General features: G+C 36.6%; 1 protein-coding gene across 4 annotated transcripts in view; it reads right to left on the bottom strand.

Annotated features, from left to right (window-relative positions):
* Positions 1-8,404: 8,404 nt before the first annotated feature.
* The window catches only part of CTNNA2 (catenin alpha 2), a 953,020-nt gene continuing 939,379 nt past the window's right edge, over positions 8,405-22,045 (bottom strand). For all 4 annotated transcript variants that reach the window (XM_044379734.1, XM_044379740.1, XM_026481889.2 and 1 more), the window contains one exon: positions 8,405-8,692. In XM_044379734.1, the coding sequence (XP_044235669.1) occupies positions 8,405-8,692 (288 nt within the window). The remainder of the gene's footprint in view (positions 8,693-22,045) is intronic.

Here is a 22,045-nt window from a genome sequence, read left to right as displayed (position 1 = left end):
TCCCAGCCAATCTTCTGGGCTTTTTCTTGTAATTGATTTCTAGTTTCATGTCATTGTGGTTGTAAAAAAATGGTTGATATGAGCTCGGTCTTCATAAATTTATTAAGACTTGTTTTGTGGCCTAAAATGCAGTCTGTTCTGGAAAATGTTCCATGTGCAGTGGGAAGAATGTGTATTCCACGGTTTCTGGATGGAATGTTCTGAATATATGTAAGGTCCATCAGGTCTAATGTGTCATTCAAAGATACTGTTTTCTTGTTGATTTTCTGCCTGAATAATCTATCCATTCATTTAAATGGGATGGTAAAGTCCCTTGCTATTATTGTATTACTCTTGATTTCCACCTTTATGTCTGTTAATGCTTACTTTATGTATTACAGTGCTTCCATGCTGGGTGTGTAGATATTTACAATTGTTACATTCTCTTGTTGAATTGTTTGCCTTATCATTATGTAGTGTCCTTCTTTGTCTCTTGTTACAGTCTTTGTTTTAAAGTCTATTTTGTCTGATATAAGTATTGCAACCCCAGCTTTCTTTTCTCTTCCATTTGCATGGTAAATGTTTTTGTATCCCTTCACTTTCAGTCGGCATGTGTTTTTAGATTTGAAGTGAGTCTCTTGTAGGCAGGATAAAGATGGTTCTTGCTGTTCCATTCAGTCACCCTATGTCTTTTGGTTGGATATATAAATAGGTATATATTTATTACCATTTGGTTACTTGTTTTATGATTAGTTTTGTAGTTCTCTGTTCCTTTTTTTGTCTCTTGTTTTCTTCCTTTGGGTTTAACGGGTTTCTTTAGTGTTATGCTTATATTCCTTTCTCTTTATTTTTTTGTGTACCTATTATAGTTTTTGTTTAAAATTTGCAATTATCATTAGGTTCATATATAACATCTTATTCATATAGCAGTCTGTATAAATTGATAGCCACTTAAGTTTGAACCCGTTCTATAAGCACTAAATTTTTACCCACCCCCCCCAACACACACACATACACACACACACATATTTTATGTTGAATATCTTTTCCTGTGTTGAGTGACCATTGTATCACATCTTTGGATAAATGTTTATTCAAGTTTTTTGCCCATTCTTTAATCAAGTTGATTGATTTTTAGTGTTGAGTTGAAAGAGTTTTGTGTAGTCTATTTTTTTTAATTTAAATTCAGTTAGCCAACATATAGTACATCATTAGTTTTTGATGTAGTGTTCAATGATTCATCAGTTGCATATAACACCCATTGCTCATCAGATTATTAACCACTTATTAGATATATAATTTGCAAATATTTTCTCCCATTGCGTGGGGTGCCCTTTTAGTTTGTGTCCTTTAATGCACGCAATTTTTTGGGTGCTTTTTTTTTTTTTAAGTTTGATGTCCAACTTATCTGTTTTCTTTTGCTTCCTGTGCTCTTGGTGTCAGATTCACAAAGTCATTGTAAAAGGTAATGTCATTAAAATTTTCCCATATGCTTTCTTCTAAGATTTTATAGTTTAGCTTTTATGTTAAGATCTTCAATCCATTTAATTTTTATATATGGTATATGACAAAATTCCCACTTCATTCTTTTCATAGGAATATCCATTTTTTTTCCAGCACCATTTGTTGGAAAAACTACCTTTCTCCCACTTAATAATCTTGGCACTCTTGTCAAAAATCATTTAACCATATGTGTGAGGGTTTATATCTGAGCTCTGTGTTCTATTCCATTGGTTTATGTGTCTGTCTTTATGCCGGTATGACACTGTTTTTGTTGCTATAGCTTTGTAATAACTTTAAAAATCAGGGAGTGTGAAGCCTCTAACTTTGTTCTTTTCAAAAATATTTTGGCTACTTGAGGGTCCTTTGAGATTCTATATAAATTTTAGGGAGGGTTTCTCTCTTTCTGCAAAAAGGCTGTTGGGATTTTGCATTGAATCTGTAGATCACCTTTGGTAGTATCAACATCTTAACAACAGTAAGTCCTCTAAGCCATGAACATTAGATGTCTTTCCAGGTATTTATGTCTTCTTTGATTACTTTCAGTGATATGTAGTTTTCTCTGTACAGTCCTTTGTCTCCTTGGTTAAATTTATTCATAAACAGTTTATTCTTTTTTGATATCATTGTAAATGAGATTATTTTTAATTTCCTTTTTTAAAATTGTTCTTCTCTAGTATCTATAAAAGCAACTAAATTTTGTTGATTTTGTATTATGCAACTTTGCTAAGTTTATTTAATAGTTGCAAAAGATTTGTAGTATTTAGGACTTTCTACATATAAGAACATGTCATCTGCAAAAACAGGTAATTTTACTGTTTCATTTCTAATTTGGATGCTTTTTATTTTTCTTTCCTAATTGCTCTGGCTAAGACCTCAAGTACTATGTTTAAAAGAAATGGTTAAAATGGACATCCTTGTCGTTTTTCCTGATCTTAGAGGAAAAGCTTTCAGTCTTTCATTATTGGTAAGATGTTAGCTATGGGCTTTTCATACCAGCTGTTTAATAATTTGAGGTGATTTCCTTCTATTCCTAGTTCTTTTATTGTTTCTATTATGAAAGAGTATTGAATTTTGTCAGCTGCTTTTTTTCCCCCATTAACTGAGATAATTGATTTTTTTCCCCTTCATTCTGTTAATGTAGTATATCACGATCATTATTTTTGTATGCCGAAACATCCTTGCATTCGTAGAATAAATTATACTTGGTCATCGTATGTAACCCTTTTAGTGTGCTATTGAACTCCCTTTCGTGGAATTGTTGATAATTTTGGCATCAACGTTCATCAAGGATATTGGTCTGTAGTTTTCTTGTAGTATCTTTGTGTGGCTTTGGTATCAGGACAATTCTGGCCTCATAGAAGGAGTATGAAAGTGTTCCCTCCTTTTAAATTTTTTTGGTAAGAGTTTGAAGAGGATTGGTTTTACATCTTTGAATGTTTGTTAGAATTCACCGGTGAAGCCATCTGACTCTGAGCTTTACTTTGTTGGGAGAGTTTTGATTATTGATTCAATCTCCTTACTAGTTATGGGTCTGTTCATATTATTTTTTTCTTCATGATTCAGTATTTTTAGGTTGTGTGTTTCTATGAACTCAACCATTTCATCTAGGTTATGCATTTTGTTGGTGAACAGTTCTTAGTACTTCCTTATAATTCTTTTTATTTCTGTAAAATCAGTAGAAATGATCCCTCTTTCACTTATGATTTAGTTATTTTTTTTTGTCAACCTAGCTAAAAGTTTAACAATTTGATTTTTTGTTTTGAAGAACGGACTCTTGGTTTTCATTTTTCTCCTTATATCTGATCTAGTCTTTAGTATTTCCTTTCTTCTATTAGCTTTGGGTTTAGCTCTCCCCACCCCAGTTCCTTGAGATGTAAATTTAGGTTGTTGATATAAGACTTTCTTATTTTACTGAAATTATTTTCAACTATAAATTTGTACTTTAGCACTATATTCACTTCATGCCATAAGTTTTGGTAAGTTACTTTTTTATCTCAAGATGCTTTTGAATTTCCCTTGTGATATTTTTTCTTTGAGAAATTGGTTGTTTTTTAATTTCCACATATTTGAGGATTTTTTGTTTTCTTGCTGCCATTCTAGTTTCATTCCATTGTGATCAGAAAAGCTATTTTGTATAATTTCAGTCTTTTAAAATTGATTAAAACTTATTTGCCAAACATATGGTCTATCCTGGAGAATGTTCCATGTGCATTTGAGAAAAACATGTATTCTGGGGTTGGGTGGGTGTTCTGCAAATGTCTGTTAGGTCCAAGTGGTCTATAGTGTTCTCCTAGTTGTCTATTTCCTTATTGATCTTCTCTCTGTTCTACCCATTCTTAACTGAGGTTTCCTATTATTCTAAAGCTATTTCTTCAATCTAGTCAATTCTTGCTATTTAGGACCTTTGATGTTTGGTGCATAGGTGTTTGTAATTATATCTCTCTGGTACATTGACCTTTTCATTATCATGTAGTGTCTTTTGTATCTAGTAATAGCTTTGACTTAATGTATATTTTGTTTGATATTAGAATGGCCATCCTGTAGTCTTTGGGTTATTACTTATGTGTATTTTCCCCCCGTCTTTTCACTTTCAACCTATGTGTTTGCTTAGATCTAATGTGAATCATTCATAGACAATATATAGATGGTAATTTGAAAAAAAAAAAAAACATATAAACAGGGCCTTTGCCAACCTTTATTGACTGGCTCTGTGAAGGAAAACACCTTCACTAATTAACCTGGAATGACAGCTTGTGGTCTTCTCAAGCCTATCTAAGCATACCTGTTCCCTGGGCCTGTGTGTGTGCTTTCCCCACAACCCATCTCCAATCCCTCCCTCTACATGGCTGCCCTCAAGGTCTTAGATGTCTGTTGTATTCCTCTGTCCATAATCTCTCACCTCCAGGAACCCACAGGTCTACAGCCTCCCTGCAGCTCTTAAATGCAATAGTGACTGCCATTGCATTCAGTGGCCTCCAGCCTAATATCCAAACTATGACACCATTTCCACCAGAGCTCCAAGTGAGGCAAAACAGAAATCAGTCCTTCAGGAAGACCCAAATGGGCCAGAACACTTCAAAGGAGTTTCAGTCTTTCCCTTCCATTGTATAGGGAGAACCAAGACCTGCACAGCTTTCTGCTGATCATGCTGTGCCTGGGAAGAGGCAGGGCATGGGTGAGCAATAAGACCCCAAAATTTCTTTCCATACTGAGTATGACTTCATCTTGTTTAGACATTTGCTTATTGCTACAAATCTGTAACTTGTTTCTAGGGTTCCCATAAAGATACTGTGGTCAGTGTGTTATTTACTTTGTGTTTCCATGGGGGAACAAGGGCCTGGAGTATCCTAGTCTGCCATCTTGCTAATGGCACTCCTTAGCACTATTTTTTAAAATGTTATTATTAACAGCCTTCTGTAGTTAATTCACTTCCTCTCATTACCTTTAAAAATCTTCAAATGAAGGGTAAGTTACCAACCCCTTTGACTTGGTTAATATGTAATGACACAGCAATAAAAATCAAATGACTTATTACCAGCAAATTTAGGGACTACAATTTATCAAGCACAATATTTCTGAATGCATCTTTTTGCTGGATGATTCAGCTATAGACAGTATTTTATAGATCTTTATAACTTAAGTGTCTGGAAGTTGCCATATTACTGAAGCTCAAAAATTGATGACCATCATGATGACACTTATATAAAGAATTTCTCCATGAGCTAAAACTATGACCCAAAAGTTGACTTATAAAAGTTGACTTCTAAAACTAAAGTTGACTTCATATTCTTGAATATTTAATGAGGAAACTACAGATCTGTAGATAACTATGTTTCCCTGGATAGTTTAGGTCCTTAGAGAATATAAAGATTTTGTCTTTTGAACCATCAATCTTAGCACAGAGAGTCAAAGGAAATTGAGATTTATTTAGTTTCCTCCCATCAGGAACATTCGTCCTCATGCAACCCAAAATTCTACTGCTGTAGGAAATAACCCAGATAACTCCATTTGCTTGAGATTAATTACCAACTGTGTTTTCTCAAATATACCATATATTCAGTTTTTTGTGCTAACCCATGTTTATCCTTTGTAGATAATTTTCAGTTTTCTCTTTAATCTTCCTGAATAAATGATATACTTTAATCATCTCTTACCTCACATCTAGTTATTCAAGAAGTAACTGCAAGTCCTACTTATAGTTCTACCACATTTGTCCCATCTAACTAACCTCAATCCCTTTCAGCCTTCATATTCCCACATAATATCAGCTGTATCTTATGAAGGCACTGCTTTGTCTGTATCACCATCCTATTTAAAACTCCGTATTACCTACTGGATAATGGTCACATTCTTTCGTGACCCTCTACAGTTTAGCCTCATACCACATCGCCACATTGATTTCCCACTAGTTTCCATCATGAAACTCATGTTCCCTGCAACTGCACTTGTTGCCAGATCTTGAAGTACGCTGTTCTTTTTCCTTGAATGCCCACCTTAGTCATCCCCCTTACCAAATTTATTCATATATATCTTTCACTCATTTAGAATATATTTATTGTTTACTCATTTCCAAATCCTATCTCTTCTATTAATCCTCCCCCAAATATTCAGTCCTTAATGTGTTCTGACTTCTTTAGTCTTTCAGGGTAGTTATCACCTTATCCCATTCATTTGGCACATTGTGCTTTCTTGGCATATTTACTTATCTCTTTTCTGTCTATATCATCTCAACTAGACTTATGTTATGTTTCTTAAGGAGAGGAAACAAACAATAAGCCTTTTCATTGCTGTAGTGCTCTCAGCAGAGTGTATTTTTAATTATCTTTCTGAGTTGTTTGTTATTCTCTTTGAGCACAAGAATAATAGTGGATAGTGATAAAAAGCAAGGACTGATTTCCAGAAAACACACACATAAACGTTGTTCATAAGCATGTACTAAAACATTTTAAATTTATAGAGCAAAGTCAAAGGCATTCTCTACATGCTCCTCTGATGCCTGCTGAATATGTTTTAGGATTTGTCAAGGAGTTTTTAAAATTCTTGGCTGGGCTGAAGAATACTTCATTCCTTCAACCCATTAAATCATAGAATAATGCACAAAGCCAGAGATTTATGCCATACTCAAGTGTTAAGAAGGAAGGTTGCCAATAAGTTCAGTGGGTGGTATGTTCAGCTTAGGACCTGGCTCCAAGAGGTCATTCCATAAATATCTGAAAGAATAATGAGTGTCAGTGAATGCTTCTCTCAATGTGTATGCAAATTAAGGGGGGCAGTCTAATTGAAATAGTTGTATAATAGTGTTGAAAATTCATCTACAGCATTGATGGTGAGTGAGTCCTCTATTGATCATTCTGACTCCAGATGAGGAGTAGAACCATATCTAAATACAATGTTGACTAGGCTTCTCTCCTTCCTTGACTCCTAGGTCTCTTCTCTTTGGGACCTTTCACCTAAACTAACATAGCCTCAGGGTCCATTGACTCCTAATGCATTATCATTTGCTAAGAAACACACCTTATTTTACCAGAAGTCTTTTGGAGACATACTACATAACATGCTAACCTGTAGGGATAAATCAAATGATAGAGTTTGGGGCACACAGATGAACATTTGTGGACTTCTCCTTAAGCCATAGCTGAAAGACTACAGTCCACTTCTTCTGAGAAAGGCTGAGTAAGGAATAGAGGCCTTCTTTTCACAATTTGAAGAGAAAATATTTTGAAATTAATGAGCCTCCTCAGAAATTTTTTTATTCAGTTTCTGAAAACACATTATCGTTCTTAAGTCTAGCCCAGGGCATGGCCCACTTAAGTCTAACACATAACTTCATTTTAGATTGTTTGAAAGTGAGTAAAAACAAATGGAAAACCATGAAATAAATCAAAACCAACATTTCTAGACTCCAAAGATGACCTAGAGACCTATCACAAATTTTGTCTCCAATTTCTAAAAACAGAAGGTATTTTTAACCAGTTTTCAAGATGCTCTAATCTTTTATTAAGTATGCATTTAAAAAAAAGAAGCATTTGTCAGATTTTCAGATTATATGTGTTTATTTTGAGTTAGTGGATACAATGGCATACTAGATACCAGCACTCCGAGCTACACCTATGTATTTGCCTCTAAACCTTCACACACCATCAGTTTCCATTCTTCTATCATTCCACCACTGGGTCTCCTATTTATTTCTAGCAAAATCATAGTTCAGATTTTTTTAAAGTAAAATATGGATCACCATATTGTGCTTCCAGTGCCCCCAGAAGGATTATAATTGTCTCAAATAAGTGTTTATTTTCAGCAAAGGGGGAAGAATTGAAAATATGAGCACTAGTAATGGCACTACTACAAGAGAAAGAATAGAATACAGATTAAAAGGAACATTTTGGCTGGACGAGTTAGTTTCTCCTTAGTAAAAAATCTACTTAATATCATGGATAGGACTTCCAAGTTAAATTGTTCAATTTGTGGGCCACACACTTCAGCGTATTGGCTAGTACATTTTTGCACTGAAACAGAAGCAATACAAGCTTTATGTTCTACCATTACACTTCCAGATTTTTCACTTAAGATACCTGCCAACCTAATGATTCTTGCATGCATTAGAGTTTGCTTTTGTAGAATTGAGTTTATTTTCCCCATCCCTCCCACTCCCATAAACATTGCGATGCGAACTCTTTGCCCAATTTTATGAGAATGTTGCAAAGGACAGTTCTGTGCCACCTCAGGACAGGAACTCCCTGTTCCCTCCCCAGCTACTGATGAATCAGTAGTATTGATCACATCTCATCTCACATGCAAACAGACACTGCTCCCTTAAGTTCCCCATGCCAGAGGCATACGAGTCGGCAGGTATGCATACAAAAATGGAATTAAAAAGAAAAGGAAAACGGGAAAAAAAGCTTTCTTATTAAAGCCTATCGTCCTAGAATGAATCCATTGCTTTGAATTCACTTAAAGCCTGTACAGGCGAAATGTGTTTCTTCTGGGAACCTCGTCTAACTCGTGTCTGGAATTCTTCAGGCTTTTCTCTCTTCACAAGGGGCTTCTTCTCCGGAGCCTTCATCTTCCAAGACACAACCGGCGAGTTGACAGCCGCCGTCCCATAGACCTTCTGGTATTTGGTTGAGGCCACATAGGATGCTTTCACCGTGAGGACAACAGCATTCATCAGGTTTTTAGCTGCCTGGATGAGTGACGTGGCACTGTCCAGCTAGAGCAGAAGGAGGAGAGAGAGACAGCTGGGTTAGTTGCGGCACAGCATTCACAAGATGGTGGTGTAACTTCACAGTTCAACAGTGTTGTGCCTGTGCATGTATACAATATTGACAAAAAGCAAATTATTACATGATAAAGTAAACAATTTACATAGCAGTCACTCTCTTCTATCCTTAATCCCAAGGTAAAAGTAAAAAAAGAGAGGGTACTCTGTAAGGCATAGCTTTCTAAAACTCCAATACCTCTAAAGACCAAGCTCTTTTTAGCATGTAAGAATTCCAATGTAACACAAGTTTTCCAAAGTGGAACATCTCATGTTATTACATTAGGCTGTTTGTTGAGGGTGAGAATTACTCAAATGCTTAAAAGGCATTTGGCAGGCACTGTACAATAAAAAGGTACACAGAGTTATATCTCAATTTTACAGCTCTACCCATGGAAATATAGACTATTTATCCATCCTGAGCTCAGGTATGTAGGAATGCAGGCAGCTAAGCAGAGAAACACACCCATGGTGCACTGCCTTTTATCGAGGTGTTTATTGGACTTGAATATCTATTCTCAGGTCTTGAATATACCTCTTACAAAAATAATTATATAGGCCTTGTAGGTGAGAGAGCATTCAGTGAGACCCCCATATTCACATGTTAATGAAATATTGATTTCTTACTCTGTGGCAAACACTATTTAAGAGCTTTGTATTTCCCCATTTAACTCACAAGCACCCTAGGAGATAGATAGCTATTATTGTCACTGCATTTTATGATGCGAGAGCTGGTGCTTTACACAGCTTAGGTGATGAAGTCCTTAAAGACTGTATCATACTGCCACACTGTTGGGTAGGATAGCTAAAATACTGGAACAAGTCACAACTTAGAGTAAGTTTAGAAGCTCATCCTTAGGCTCTAAAGCCAGGGATGTTTTTAGTTCACTTCTTTTCTGCTTTTAACCAGTTTGACACTGTGGTATATGTTGTATATGAAACCATTCAGTATCTGTTTCAACCTGCTTCACTTCCTGGACTACACATGCTGGAAAAGTTCAAAACTGCTGCATTTCCCAGACTCCCTTTCAGCCAGGATTCTGCAAGTGACCTAGTAAAAGGGAAGAATTAACAGCTGACTGCAAATATTATTCTAGCCTCTTGGGTACTTGAGCATAGTTTGATTATTCATCAAACTTTTTATAATATCAGCAAAGGAAATACATTCATTGCAGTTAAATGAGGAATCCAAGAATGTTTCTCATTGTTGACATTGGGCTCTAGCTGCATTAGTGAATGGGAATTAGATATACACCCCCTGGGTGCAAGGTGATTAGCAAACTTTTTAAACTAAGGGACCCCAAAGACTGTGGCTGCCCTCTGTGATGTGACTTGCCCTCACTTTGTGACCAAAGCAAGTCCCAAGGAGTGACTGGGGACATCAGAAGTTACATCTAAGGTCTCAGTGATGCTGTTGTTCAGGCTGGTCTCTGTTCCATATACTTCATTAGAGCTAAGTAAATGTGATGTTAAATTAAAATTATGACAAATGAGCTCTCAGTTCTCCCACCATCAGAAAAGCTCATAAAGTCAGGTTATTGGGGAAACAATGGACGATGCTTTCTATGTATGAATTCTTTGCAATACCATAAAATCGAGGCCTCACTGTTTAAAATATAGACTGAAGGCCAGTATTACATTGACCCCACAATAACACCGAAGCAAAGAGATTTGTGGATTAGAGCCATGATTCAGCTAATAGATAATTAACTGCTTTGTGAGTTAAATCAACCAAATGTATAGAGTAAGTACTTTACCACTTCTATTACACTGTACAGGGTGCACATATACCAAAATAACTGCCTAAACCATAATGTTTAATTTATAGAGCATACATTTTGAAAGCTAGCTAAGGAAAAGCAAATTCTAGATTATTCATGTTAATAGAAGAAAAGCCAAGCATGGATTAGTGCAGTGATTTTCAGAGTCTGTGAACCAGCAGTATCAGTATCACCTGGGAACCTGTCAGAAATGCAATTTCATAGGCTACTCTCAAACTTTCTGAATCAAAAATTTGCAATCCAGGGGATGCTGATGCATGCTAGAGATTGAGAACCACTGGATTAATGAAACCCAAGGACTATCTCACAGTTTATTTCATCTAATGAAAGATTTCAGAACTTTGATCATACATGTGTTTGGTGACATCAGGGCCAGTTATTTGGCTGAATTTCACTTTTACGTCTTTTCTGTTCTACTCCCAGGTAGAAGTGTAAATGATGAAAGAGATAGCAAATGTTGGGACAATTGGATCAGTCATGGTTTCTTTAGAAGCTAGCTACCATAGCCCGTGGCCAATCGACAGCTCCCTGTAAGTCTGTCAGGTTTCAAAAATGAGCAGTATTTATTCATAAAGTGAGTTAATTCTGTTGTTTATCATGGGTAAAGAGAGGGGAGAATGGTATCAGGGACAGTTCTGTGGATTTGCTTCTGGGCAATAGAATTAGTAGAGTAAGACAAGATGCATCTATTGCATTATTAAATGGTTCTCTTGGGAGAATTGAGTGGATCCAAAGAGAAGAATTATAAGTAATTTGGAAATTTTTACCACAGATTCCATTTTCAGATAGATGGTGTCTAATTCTGCAGCAAAAATATGATAGCCTGTCTCTTCTTCAGAACCCCTTTGCTCTCCCAGACTGATGCAGGAATCCTGTGAATAAACCTAATACATTGGTTGAGAGTGAGACAGCTCTGAAATATAAAGCCAGTGATTTCATTCAAGGCACCTGGTAAGGCAGATATGAATTTGTGGCAAGGTGTGAAGCTAGTAGGTGAGGAACCTGGCCAACTAAACCTGAACAAGTATACTACTAGACAATATGCCCAATCTAAAATTAAAAGAAATTTGACTTTTTCTTAAAACTTGAACTCCCAAAGGATAACTTTTGCCATTCCCCTATATCCAATGATTTAGGTCACTGATGCCACAAGCAGAATTTCTTTTATTTAAAAATGACTCTCCTTTATGCTTGTCCAAAATAGCACAAAGACCTGGCATGTTTCATTAAAAATTCACTCCTAAAGAAAATACACTAAAAAGACTAAGGCTACATGGCAAGAAGATCTTTTAATACAAGGTCTAGGAAAACCTATTTAATAGAATTGTATTCTGTTTTGCAATTTATACTGTAACTATGGCATTTTCAGACAAGATATGTAAATGAATACATACAAATGAATAACCAGTATTAATTGAGCACTTAGGAGTTGCTTAGACATTGCCTTTGTCCTTTTAATTAAACTGCATGGCTTAAGTTCCAAAAATCCTTGAACTTAGGTAATAGAACTTGCCTCTGAAATAATGGGCAACAGTAGGGATCAAGATCTGTACTGTTTTTCTCCAAAGACTACCACATGAACCACATTTTAATCTCTGGGGCCTTGTTTTTCAGTGACTAGCATCATTCAGAATGAACCTATCTCAGTGTTTAACTCTGTTGGGGTAGACACCTGTTCTTAAACTTGGTACCATTCTATACACATCATGACTGAGTTTGGTGAAAGCCATCATCTCACCTCTGACTCAGTGTCATCCATGGAGCCTGAATTCTTTGTACCGAGATCTCCTGGCCTCAGGTGTGTTCCTGCCCAGTGCACAAGCCCTTCCTGGCTTGGATTTACCTTCATTGCAGCAGTGACTGGAATATCCCTGCAGATTTCTCTTGTACTTGTTCAGCTTCTCTGAAGCACTAATGACTGCTTGTGCCCTTATGTGGGGCTCAGCTACTTTAGTGCTCTAAACTTTTATCAGGGCTGGTGTTCCTAGCTTTATAACAACCTTAAAGTGGACTGTATCTCCGCCATTCCTCCAGCTAGCCTGTGTATGTACTGATTAAACTGGGAGTAGAAAGAGAATTGTATCTTTCCCTGCTTAAGAGCCTTTCTGTTCCTATTGGACATTCCGTTCAGTCCCTATATCTACTCTAAGAGAAGTGACCCAATTTTCAGTTAATTGGAAAAAAAAAAAAAAGCCTACATTTAGCAAATGCTACCATGTGCCGGTCTCTGCATTAACTCCCCAAGTTTTGTTTCTTTCATTCAGTCTCACAACCATGCCTGAGGCAGGTAACACAATTATGCCCACTTGGGACAAAGAAGGGCTATGCAGCTTGCTAAATATCACAGTGCAGGTAGGTGGTGAAGCCAAGACTTAAACCCAGGCAGCCTAACTCCAGAGCCCCTGGACTAACCGTTAAGTTGGTGCTGTTTCCCAGAGCCATGCATGGCAGATGAAGCCACAGCGCACCAATCTATCAACTTATGCTAGACTAATTAATTCTCCCTATTTCATTCCATAGGTGTCTGCTGTCCCTAACTACAGAAATCAGGCTTCTCCTAATTCTGTCACTATTTTTTTTTAAATATCAAAGTACTATTTTAAAAAGGTAGCAGATGTTTCCTCACGTCTTGTTCTGTTACGATCCATGAAAAGCAAATAAGGGTGGGAGAGCTGTTTCATAGTCATTTCTATAGGACTTTTCTAGCTCTTTTTCTGCCTCTGTACTAGTTTCTTAATCTCAAATCCCAATAGACAGATTTCTCTTTTCCTATACCATCCTTATTTTGTGTTTTGAATGGAGAGAAATATTAGAGGGTTGATGTTCCTTAATTTGATTCTTCCATTAATTGATATTTGTGCTAATTCCTTATGTTAAAGATGAAGATTGTCATGAAAAGTGCTTAAAATGACTCTTAAAATTTACAGAATCTGAAGAATTCAGAAACCTCATGTCGTAAATTTTATGCTATTTAATGAACATGGGGGTTACCTTGCAAGAGGTGTTCAGTTTCAATAGAAACAGACTTTGACACAAATATAACTGCATGACTCAATCAAATTCTCAAATGAAAAGTGCACCTACATTTCTGGAAATGCTCAATTCTCATATACTATTTCAGTCTATCCATCCTTCTACTTACAGTGATTCATCCAGGTATTTCTTCAGATATTTACTATACAAATACTGGTAAGTTGTTTAGTAGGATGGAAGGTACTAAGGAAACAGAAACAATACAGGACCTACCTTGAGTCGGGTAGGGTAGGAAAATAAAGCATCATGGTGGGAGTGATAGTCTAAACTCACTTTAATGGATGAAGTAGTTGGTTATTGCTGACTAAGTGGTTGAGTGATAAAAAAGGACAAATCTGGAGTTCCCAGCTAGTATAGCTGGGTATAAGTTGATGCTTTTAACCCAGATGATGGCAAGAAGAGGTGCTACAATATTGAGTTTAACTCTGGACATTCTGAATTTGAGGTATCTGTGTTACATGTCAGTGAAGTTATCATCAAAGGGTCGGTTGAAATGATGGGACTGAAAGTCTGGGGGCCAGTTTTAAGAAACCACGTGTTTTGCTTATATTGGTTTTGCCAGTTACTTCATGAACAGTGCTCTGCATACTAAGTCAATTTCTGATTTCTCTTCCCTTCATATTCCTTATTTAGTGTTTTCACAAAGAGAATAAAAGTCTGAATGCATATTTTCTTTGGTCAAAAAGTTCAATAGATCTACTAAAATTTTTCTCAGCATTATACTTTCAGGATCAAAATCAATATTTTAATAATCTAAGGCATAACATCATCAAGAAATATCTTAACTATTCCCTTGACAACCAAGGCTACTTCCTGTTAAGTAATTAGCAATCCTTCACCCTTGAAAATAATGGTGAACTTCCTGGAATCCCCCAGCAATAAAACGAATGCAGTTTAACAGCTGCCTTTAAATATGCACACCATTGTCAGTAGTGCAAAGTAATGTAAAAGAGGTGGAGGGAAACACACTGGGTTAAACATCTGGGACAGTAAATGTCTTAGGTTGTTAATTTGTAAGAGCCCGGTATATAATTATAGAAGAAAATTAGGGTTTCACTATGTGTTCTACATTAATCCTCTTTCAGATTGCAGAGACAGACAGAAATATGACCTGGAAACAAATCTATTTTCAAAACTGATTTTTACTGAAAAATAATAAACCATAAATGGTAGTTCATGGAAATCCCCAGTACAAAGCTATCTGTCCTTGGATTAATAATAATGCAAATGGCATTGGACTACTAGCTAAACTAAACAGATTAAATTAACGAAATTTATTTCAAGGTAATTTTGATGTATAAAACAGGAGTTTTAGTTGCCTCAAAAAACTTAGAAATGCCTGGGGGAGGGAACCCAGTCCCATTTGGGTGTAGGCTATTTAATTTTCTCAAGTCAGAGCTGATAGTGCTAATGATTTTGAGAATACTAAAAGGGCTCTACAAATACATAGAGTCCAATTTAGCCTCTTGCAAGATCTTTTAGTGGGAATAACTTAGTCTTTCACATCTAAGAAATATTTTAATGCTACTATTCTATACATATTCAGGTCTGGGTTAGTGTTTTACAGGGAGTTAGTTGTAATGGGAGAACTGACAATAAGTTGAAAGTAAACACCTCGAGAAAACTGGAATCCTTCCACTGGAGCTGGTCATTTAAACAGTTACCTCCCCAAAAGGAGTCACAAATTGCTTGCAGGAGGAAAAAAAAAAAACAAAACCTTGCTACAAGTTAGCTTTGCTGTTAATGAATGGGAGGTTAGAAACCCAGAGCATTGGAGCCTATTATCCACCAAGAAGAACATTTCATGTTTTAAAAATCCTTAAGGCTTTGAAAAGAAAGATATTTGATATCCTTAGAAACTGCGATACATTTGAAATATCTGCCTACTTCTTCCATAGTCTGTATCAATAGCACTTTTTAAAAGCTCTAGCAAGTCCAGGGTAATAAATAAGCAAACCAAGACATGGTGAAAAGGTTCAGCCTAACTGAATCTTTCCCTACTTTATGGATGTTTACACATTTGCAAATAAGACCATTCCTTTGCGGTAAGCCCTCATTTCAGTGTTCTAGTCCACTCATTCTTCATCAAACAACAATGTAGTGAGTTAGGAAAACTGCATTCCTTCTGGATAATAGGGCAGGAATTTGCCACTCCTCTTTATGGTGGCCCTGGCTGGCATTATTAATCAGTCATGGCACTTTGCTCCCTCAAAAGCTGCTGAGGGGCATGGAAACGGAAACATCTTTACTTCCTTTGTCACATTTTGACAGATTCATCATCTACTGTACCTCTACTTCTATATTTAAATTGACTTAATACCTTACGTTTCTACCGGTCAGATTGTTGACAAGTATGACGCTGTATTTACCCTTGTTCCTATAGCTGATAGGAAGTTGTTTAATTAATGAACTCATTAAACAGAAGACGTAAGTATTAAAGGAAATTCAAAGTACTTGGGGGATTATTTTAAATCAGGTGATAAAAATTAGCTGAATATATTAATGAGTAGGATGTCTGACGTGAAATGACCATCACAGGTATGCTGCAATTATTGTTACCAAAAAAAAAAAAAAAAAACCTGCATAAACTCTGGTACCATTAGAACATGTAATAATCCTTCATAAATGACAGCTGAAGTACTGTGGGACAACTCCTGAAGGGTTGGCTTAATCCCAGGCGGATTCCCATTTTGTTTTGGTATCTTGAAGAGCAAATGTTTTGTATCTTTAGTGGATCCATCCCAACATAAGGGAGGATAAGAGGTCTGTTATTTTTTCCTGCAGGGCTACCTTGAGCGATGCCAGGGAGGCAGCTGGTGCTCTACCAACGCTGAAGGCCAGTTGTGAGGAAATCTGTATGTAATGGCTCAAGATTAAGTTGGCAAAGGCCTCAGCAGAAAAGCACTGCCATCTAAGAAAAAAATCTCCACAGCATTGCTGAGAAATTTACCAATTGGCTCTCAGGTAACTTTTTCAACTGGACAAATTCGTGCCTTTGTTTTTAATTCATTTGGGTAGGTAGTAGCGCTTCAGAGTCAGCCAGTCCACTGATTAACTGTCTTCATTTGCATTTTTTCAATTATAGGTAAGTAAACCTTGGGGACTCCCATGAAGGCTTAATTACAGTCAACAAATTTCCGAAATAATGGCTTAGAGCCAATTTTTCTCACTATTAAAGGCAGAACAGTTTTTGCTCAACCCAAAACAAGGCATTCTTGGTAAACTTGGGAATGTCAAGGGGTGTTGGAAGGTTAGGAACAGACATGTGTGTTCATCTAGAACTCCCTAGCTCCTTTTTAAATACTTCAACATTTCCTGACCCAGAGGCCTTCTCTGGATTGTTCTCACATAACAGAACCAGACGCAACAGTGGTACCAATGGATTTTTAGGCACCCACCATGACTGAGAGATACTCCTGGAAAAAACAATCTTTACATCACATAAATATAGCATGCGTTGACTGTTGATCTTGTCATCTGTAATAATGAGCATGTCCTCACCATCCACGGTTCATACCATGTTATAACTCTTTAAAGCTCCTTTTTACTTTCCTTATAGGAGAGAGAGCCAGCTAGCAGAAGATCACTACTCTTGACCGATATTCCCAGTATCATCATTACTGGGAGACGAATCTCAAACAAGCCTTTGTCTAAGATTCCAAGAACACTGTCTTTTTAAAATGTATGAGTCACCAAAGGACTCCATACTATCAGAAATGCCTAACTTTGTATGGATGTGGGATCTGCTGATACATGAGGAAGGCTACTTAACACCTTATAAAATATCTCCAAGGCTCCAGCATGCAATGTGCAACCATTAAGAAAGGAGTAGAGAAGAGTCAAGGACCTCAAAGTTTGGATGCAGAGGATTGTTCCTGGCAAGTGAGCATAATCAGAAGGCCCTGGATTATTATTTTCTTTCACTTCTTCACATTCAACCACTAGGAATTGTGTTACAGGGCATTCTTCATATATTGGAGAAAGGAAACTCTTATCCAGTTCCTGACCCTCTCCTTATCAGGTGGGTGGAAAGAACTGGTTGAAGCCTCTGTTGCTACCTGAATTGTGGTGGAGGCTCCTCTCCCAGGTCTCAGGACCCTAGACCCTTTTTCAATACATTCTTACATATCATGCTCTACCCACCTGCCTGCCCCCTTTCTATTTTTTCTTCCTTATAGTAAATGAAAGCTTGTGCTCTACAATTCCAACCCTGCTTGGGCTAATCAATCACTGACTACATGATTTTGAGAGAGCTACTTAACCTAGATCTACCTCAAAATCTTTAAAGTAAAAATGAAATGAGCACTTCCTAGTATTGTATTAAATGAGATAGTGTCCTCAAAGCTGAATGCCTGGCAAATGATAGGCCCTTAACAAATTTTAAGCTTTTATTATTACTTGACCCATGTTTCCCTAAATCACCATTTGAGTCCAAAAGGGTCTTTATATTTTAGATTCTACCTCTTCCCCTTTCTCCATCCCTCTTCTTACTGAAGATACTTGCTCTCAATGTCTGTATATCGTAGTTTTTTTGTTTTTTAAATAGGCCCCATGACCATCACAGAGCAGAACATGGGGCCTGAACTCACAACCCTGAGAGAGATCAAGAGTTGAATGCTTAACTAACTGAGCTACCCAGGTACCCCAATGCCTGTGTATCATAGTTTTAATGTGATAGGGACAAAGGCATGGAGAAATTCACAAGGGCCATAGAAAAGCATCAAAAGATGAGTATCTTTTCTAACACTACTGAAATCTTTCTTTGGAAGAAGGAAATTCGAGATGATTCACTACAAGAAAGCGTGGGGATTTTACGTAGATGTATGATACCCATAATATCTATGAACATTTGGGGCTAAATTGGAGATGGAGTAACTGACACAAGAAAATAAAAATGGCCACGGTAAGAGCTAGAGGGAAGACGATCTAGTCTCTGAAAGTGAGGTTTAAACCTCTAATGTGAGAGGCAGGAAAATAAATAGTATAAAATATTTTACCCGACCACTTATAGGACCTAAATCCCAGTTCTTCATTTGAGTTAATATATTCTAAATATTCCTTACTAAAACACAAATTATGCTACCTTGAAAGTGTAACTTCTAAAATTCATTCACCTAAAAAATGGAACCCCTTCCCTAAAATCAAAATACAAGAAATAACAATTATTGGTGAAGGTGTGGAGAAAAAGTAACCATCATCCACTATGTAAAAATAGAAGTACCAAATGATCCAGTAATTCCACTATTGGGTATTAATCCAAATAAGAACACCAATTTAAGAAACAAAGCAAGTGATCAAAGAAAAAAAGGCAAACAAAAAAAACAGATTCTTAGAGAACAAACTGGTGAGTGCCAGAAGGCCACTGAGTGGAAGGATGAGTGAAACAGATGAAGGGGATTGAGGCATACACTTATTGTGGGGAGCACTGAGTAACATATAGAATTGTTAATTCATTATATTGTACACCTAAAATCTAATAACACTGTTAATGGAGCCCCTTCTGGCCTAGTGAACATCTACCTCCCAATCCTGGTGCTTCATCTCCATCAAAACACAAATAATGGGGTTCCCTAGACTTGTTTTCTAAACTTTTAAATCTCTTTTCCTACAGAATGGGCTATTTTTTAGTCCATTGAACCTAGCACCTGCCATCTCAAAAGTGGCCTATCTCATCATCTAAATCCAGCAAAACTCTCATACTGTTGGATCTATGCATTCTTTAGGGGTACTTTAAAGTCCCATCCAACAAGCTTCCAAGAACATGAGCAAACAAACCTACCTTTGGTTGGACTGCTCCCATTTATCAGACAAATAAATTAGCAAAGGGCAGATTTTGAGACTAGAGCTTCTTATGAAAAAAATCTGGGATGATTAAAAGTCAAAATCTAAGAGAAGGACAGTGTCAGGGCTGTGGCCTGGAAATAGCAAGTAGTAGTACAGGTACAAAACAACACAATGGGAAACCTCACGATTGGCCCTATTTGTCAATGCTCCAAGCCTCTTTCAAAACCAATAAAGCAAGGAGGGCTGATGTGTATCACACTTGCTGCCACTTCTTTCTTCATTGGTACATGTAGTAGGCATGGCCAGTCAATAATAGTCCTTTGTCTTAGACATGGTCTCAGAATTCTCAAAGCATAGCCCAATTAATCACTAACAATTGATGACAGTAATCAAGATGGAACCCATTTAAAGAAAAGGGCATAATTAGAAGAAAACTTATGAAAGAAAAACATTTTATGAGTAAAAGCAAACACACACTAAAGGCAGTAGGCAAACACTCATATCCTAAATTAGTTAAGGGGACTCACAAAAACATGTAAAATGTGCATAGGGGAGTAAAAACAAAGTGTTTTTAGAAGGTGTATGAACTTTAGTGACCATCAACTTAATCTAGGCTGCTATATATTTATATATGAACCTCATTTAAAACCTATAATAAAGTCAAACAGAACACTAGAGAAAATCATCAATTACAAGGAAAGTAATAGAGAACTACAAAAACAGCCAAAAAACAATGGCAATCAGTACATGACTATCAATAATTCTTCAAATGTAAATGATCTAAATTCTCCAATCAAGACATAAGGTGATGGAATACATCCAAAAAAAAAAAAAAAAGCACCCACCTATATACTGCCTAGATATAACTGGCTGCAGACCTAAAGACACACACAAAATGTAAAGAAGAGATGGGAAAAGATACTCCATGCAAATGGAACAACAAAAACCCAGGATAGCAATATTTATCAGACAAAATAGACTAAAACAAGAGACAAAGAGGGCATTCCATACTGATAAAGGGTCAATCCACCAAGGGAATATAACAAACATCTATGCACCCAACATTGGAACACCTAAATACATAAGGCAGATATTAACAGACATAAACAATAACTGTAGCGGATGTGAACACTCTAGTTACATCAATGGATAGATCATCCAGGAAGAAAATCAATAAGGAAGCAGTGTCTTTGACACACCACACCAGTTTAATTTTACAGATATGTACAGAACATTCCATCCAAAAATAATACACATTGTTCTCAAGTACACATGGAACACTCTCCAGGATAGATCACATATTATTCCCCAAAACAAGTATCAATAAATTCAAGAAGACTGAAGTCCTAGCCTGCATCTTTTACAAGAAAAATTGAAAAAACAGAAATGTGGAGGCTAAACAACATGGTACTAACAACCAACATATTGACAAATTTATTAAATATGAAAGAAAAAATAGATGGAGAAAAATGAAAACAGGCCAGAGTCATTGGGACACAGCAAAAGCAGTTCAAAGAGGAAATTTATAGCAATGCAGGACTACCTTGAGGAACAAGAGCAATCTCATAGAACAAAGACCAAACTTAGTAGAAGGAAGGAAATAATAAGGGTGACTGGGTGCCTCAGTCGGTTAAGCGTCTAAGGACCTTCTGCTCCGGTCATGATCCCGGGATCGAGCCCCACATCAGGCTCCCTGCTCAGGGGGGATCCTGCTTCTCCCTCTTCCTTTGCTGCTCCCTCTGCTTGTGCCCTCTCTCTCTCTCAAATAAATATATATTTAAAAAAAGGAAGAAAGGATAAAAGAAAGATCAGAGCAGAAATAGAGACCAAAAAAAACCCAAAAGATCAATGGAATCAAGAGCTAGTTCTTTGAAAAGATAAAGTTGATAAACATGTAGACAGTCTCATCCAGCAAAAAAAGAGAGGACCCAAATAAGATCAGAAATGAAAGCGAAGTACCAACCAACACCACAGTAATACAAATGATTATAAAAGACTACTACAAAAAAATTATATGCCAACAAATTGGACAACACAGAAGAAATGGATAAATTCCTAGATACATATAATCTTCCAAAATTGAGCCAGGAGGAAAGAGATAATCTGAACAGTAATAAAATTGGATTGGCAATCAAAAAATTCCTACTAAGCAAAAGTCCAGGAACAGATGAATTCTACCAAAAATTTAAGGTATTATTACATATTCCCAAAAAACAGAAGAGGAAGGAAAGCTTCCAAACAAGGTCAGCATTTCCTAATACCAAAACCAAAGACACAACAAAACAACAACAAAAAACTACAGGATGATGACCATAGATGCAAAAATCCTCAATAAAATGTTAGTAAACTGCATTTAATAATGCATTAAAAAGATCATTCACCACCATCAAATTGGATTTATGCGAGAGAAGCAAGGATGGTTCAATATTCACAGATCAATGAGCCTGATAACACATCAACACAATAAAACACTTGACAAAATTCAACATCCACTCATGATAAAAGCTCTCAAAAAGTGGGTTTAGTGGGAACATACCTGAACATAATAAATGACATATATCACAAACTCACAACTAACATCATACTCAATGGTGAAAAACCGAGAGCTTTTCATCTGCAATCAGGAACACAACAAGGATGTCCACTCTTGCCACTTTTATTCAGCATAATACTGGAAGTCCTAGCCACAACAATCAGATAAGTAATT

Source organism: Ursus arctos, unplaced genomic scaffold (assembly GCF_023065955.2).
Source record: "Ursus arctos isolate Adak ecotype North America unplaced genomic scaffold, UrsArc2.0 scaffold_8, whole genome shotgun sequence".
Lineage (NCBI taxonomy): Eukaryota > Metazoa > Chordata > Mammalia > Carnivora > Ursidae > Ursus > Ursus arctos.
The sequence above is the reverse complement of the archived record's forward strand: the minus strand, read 5'-3'. Positions and strand labels throughout refer to the sequence as shown.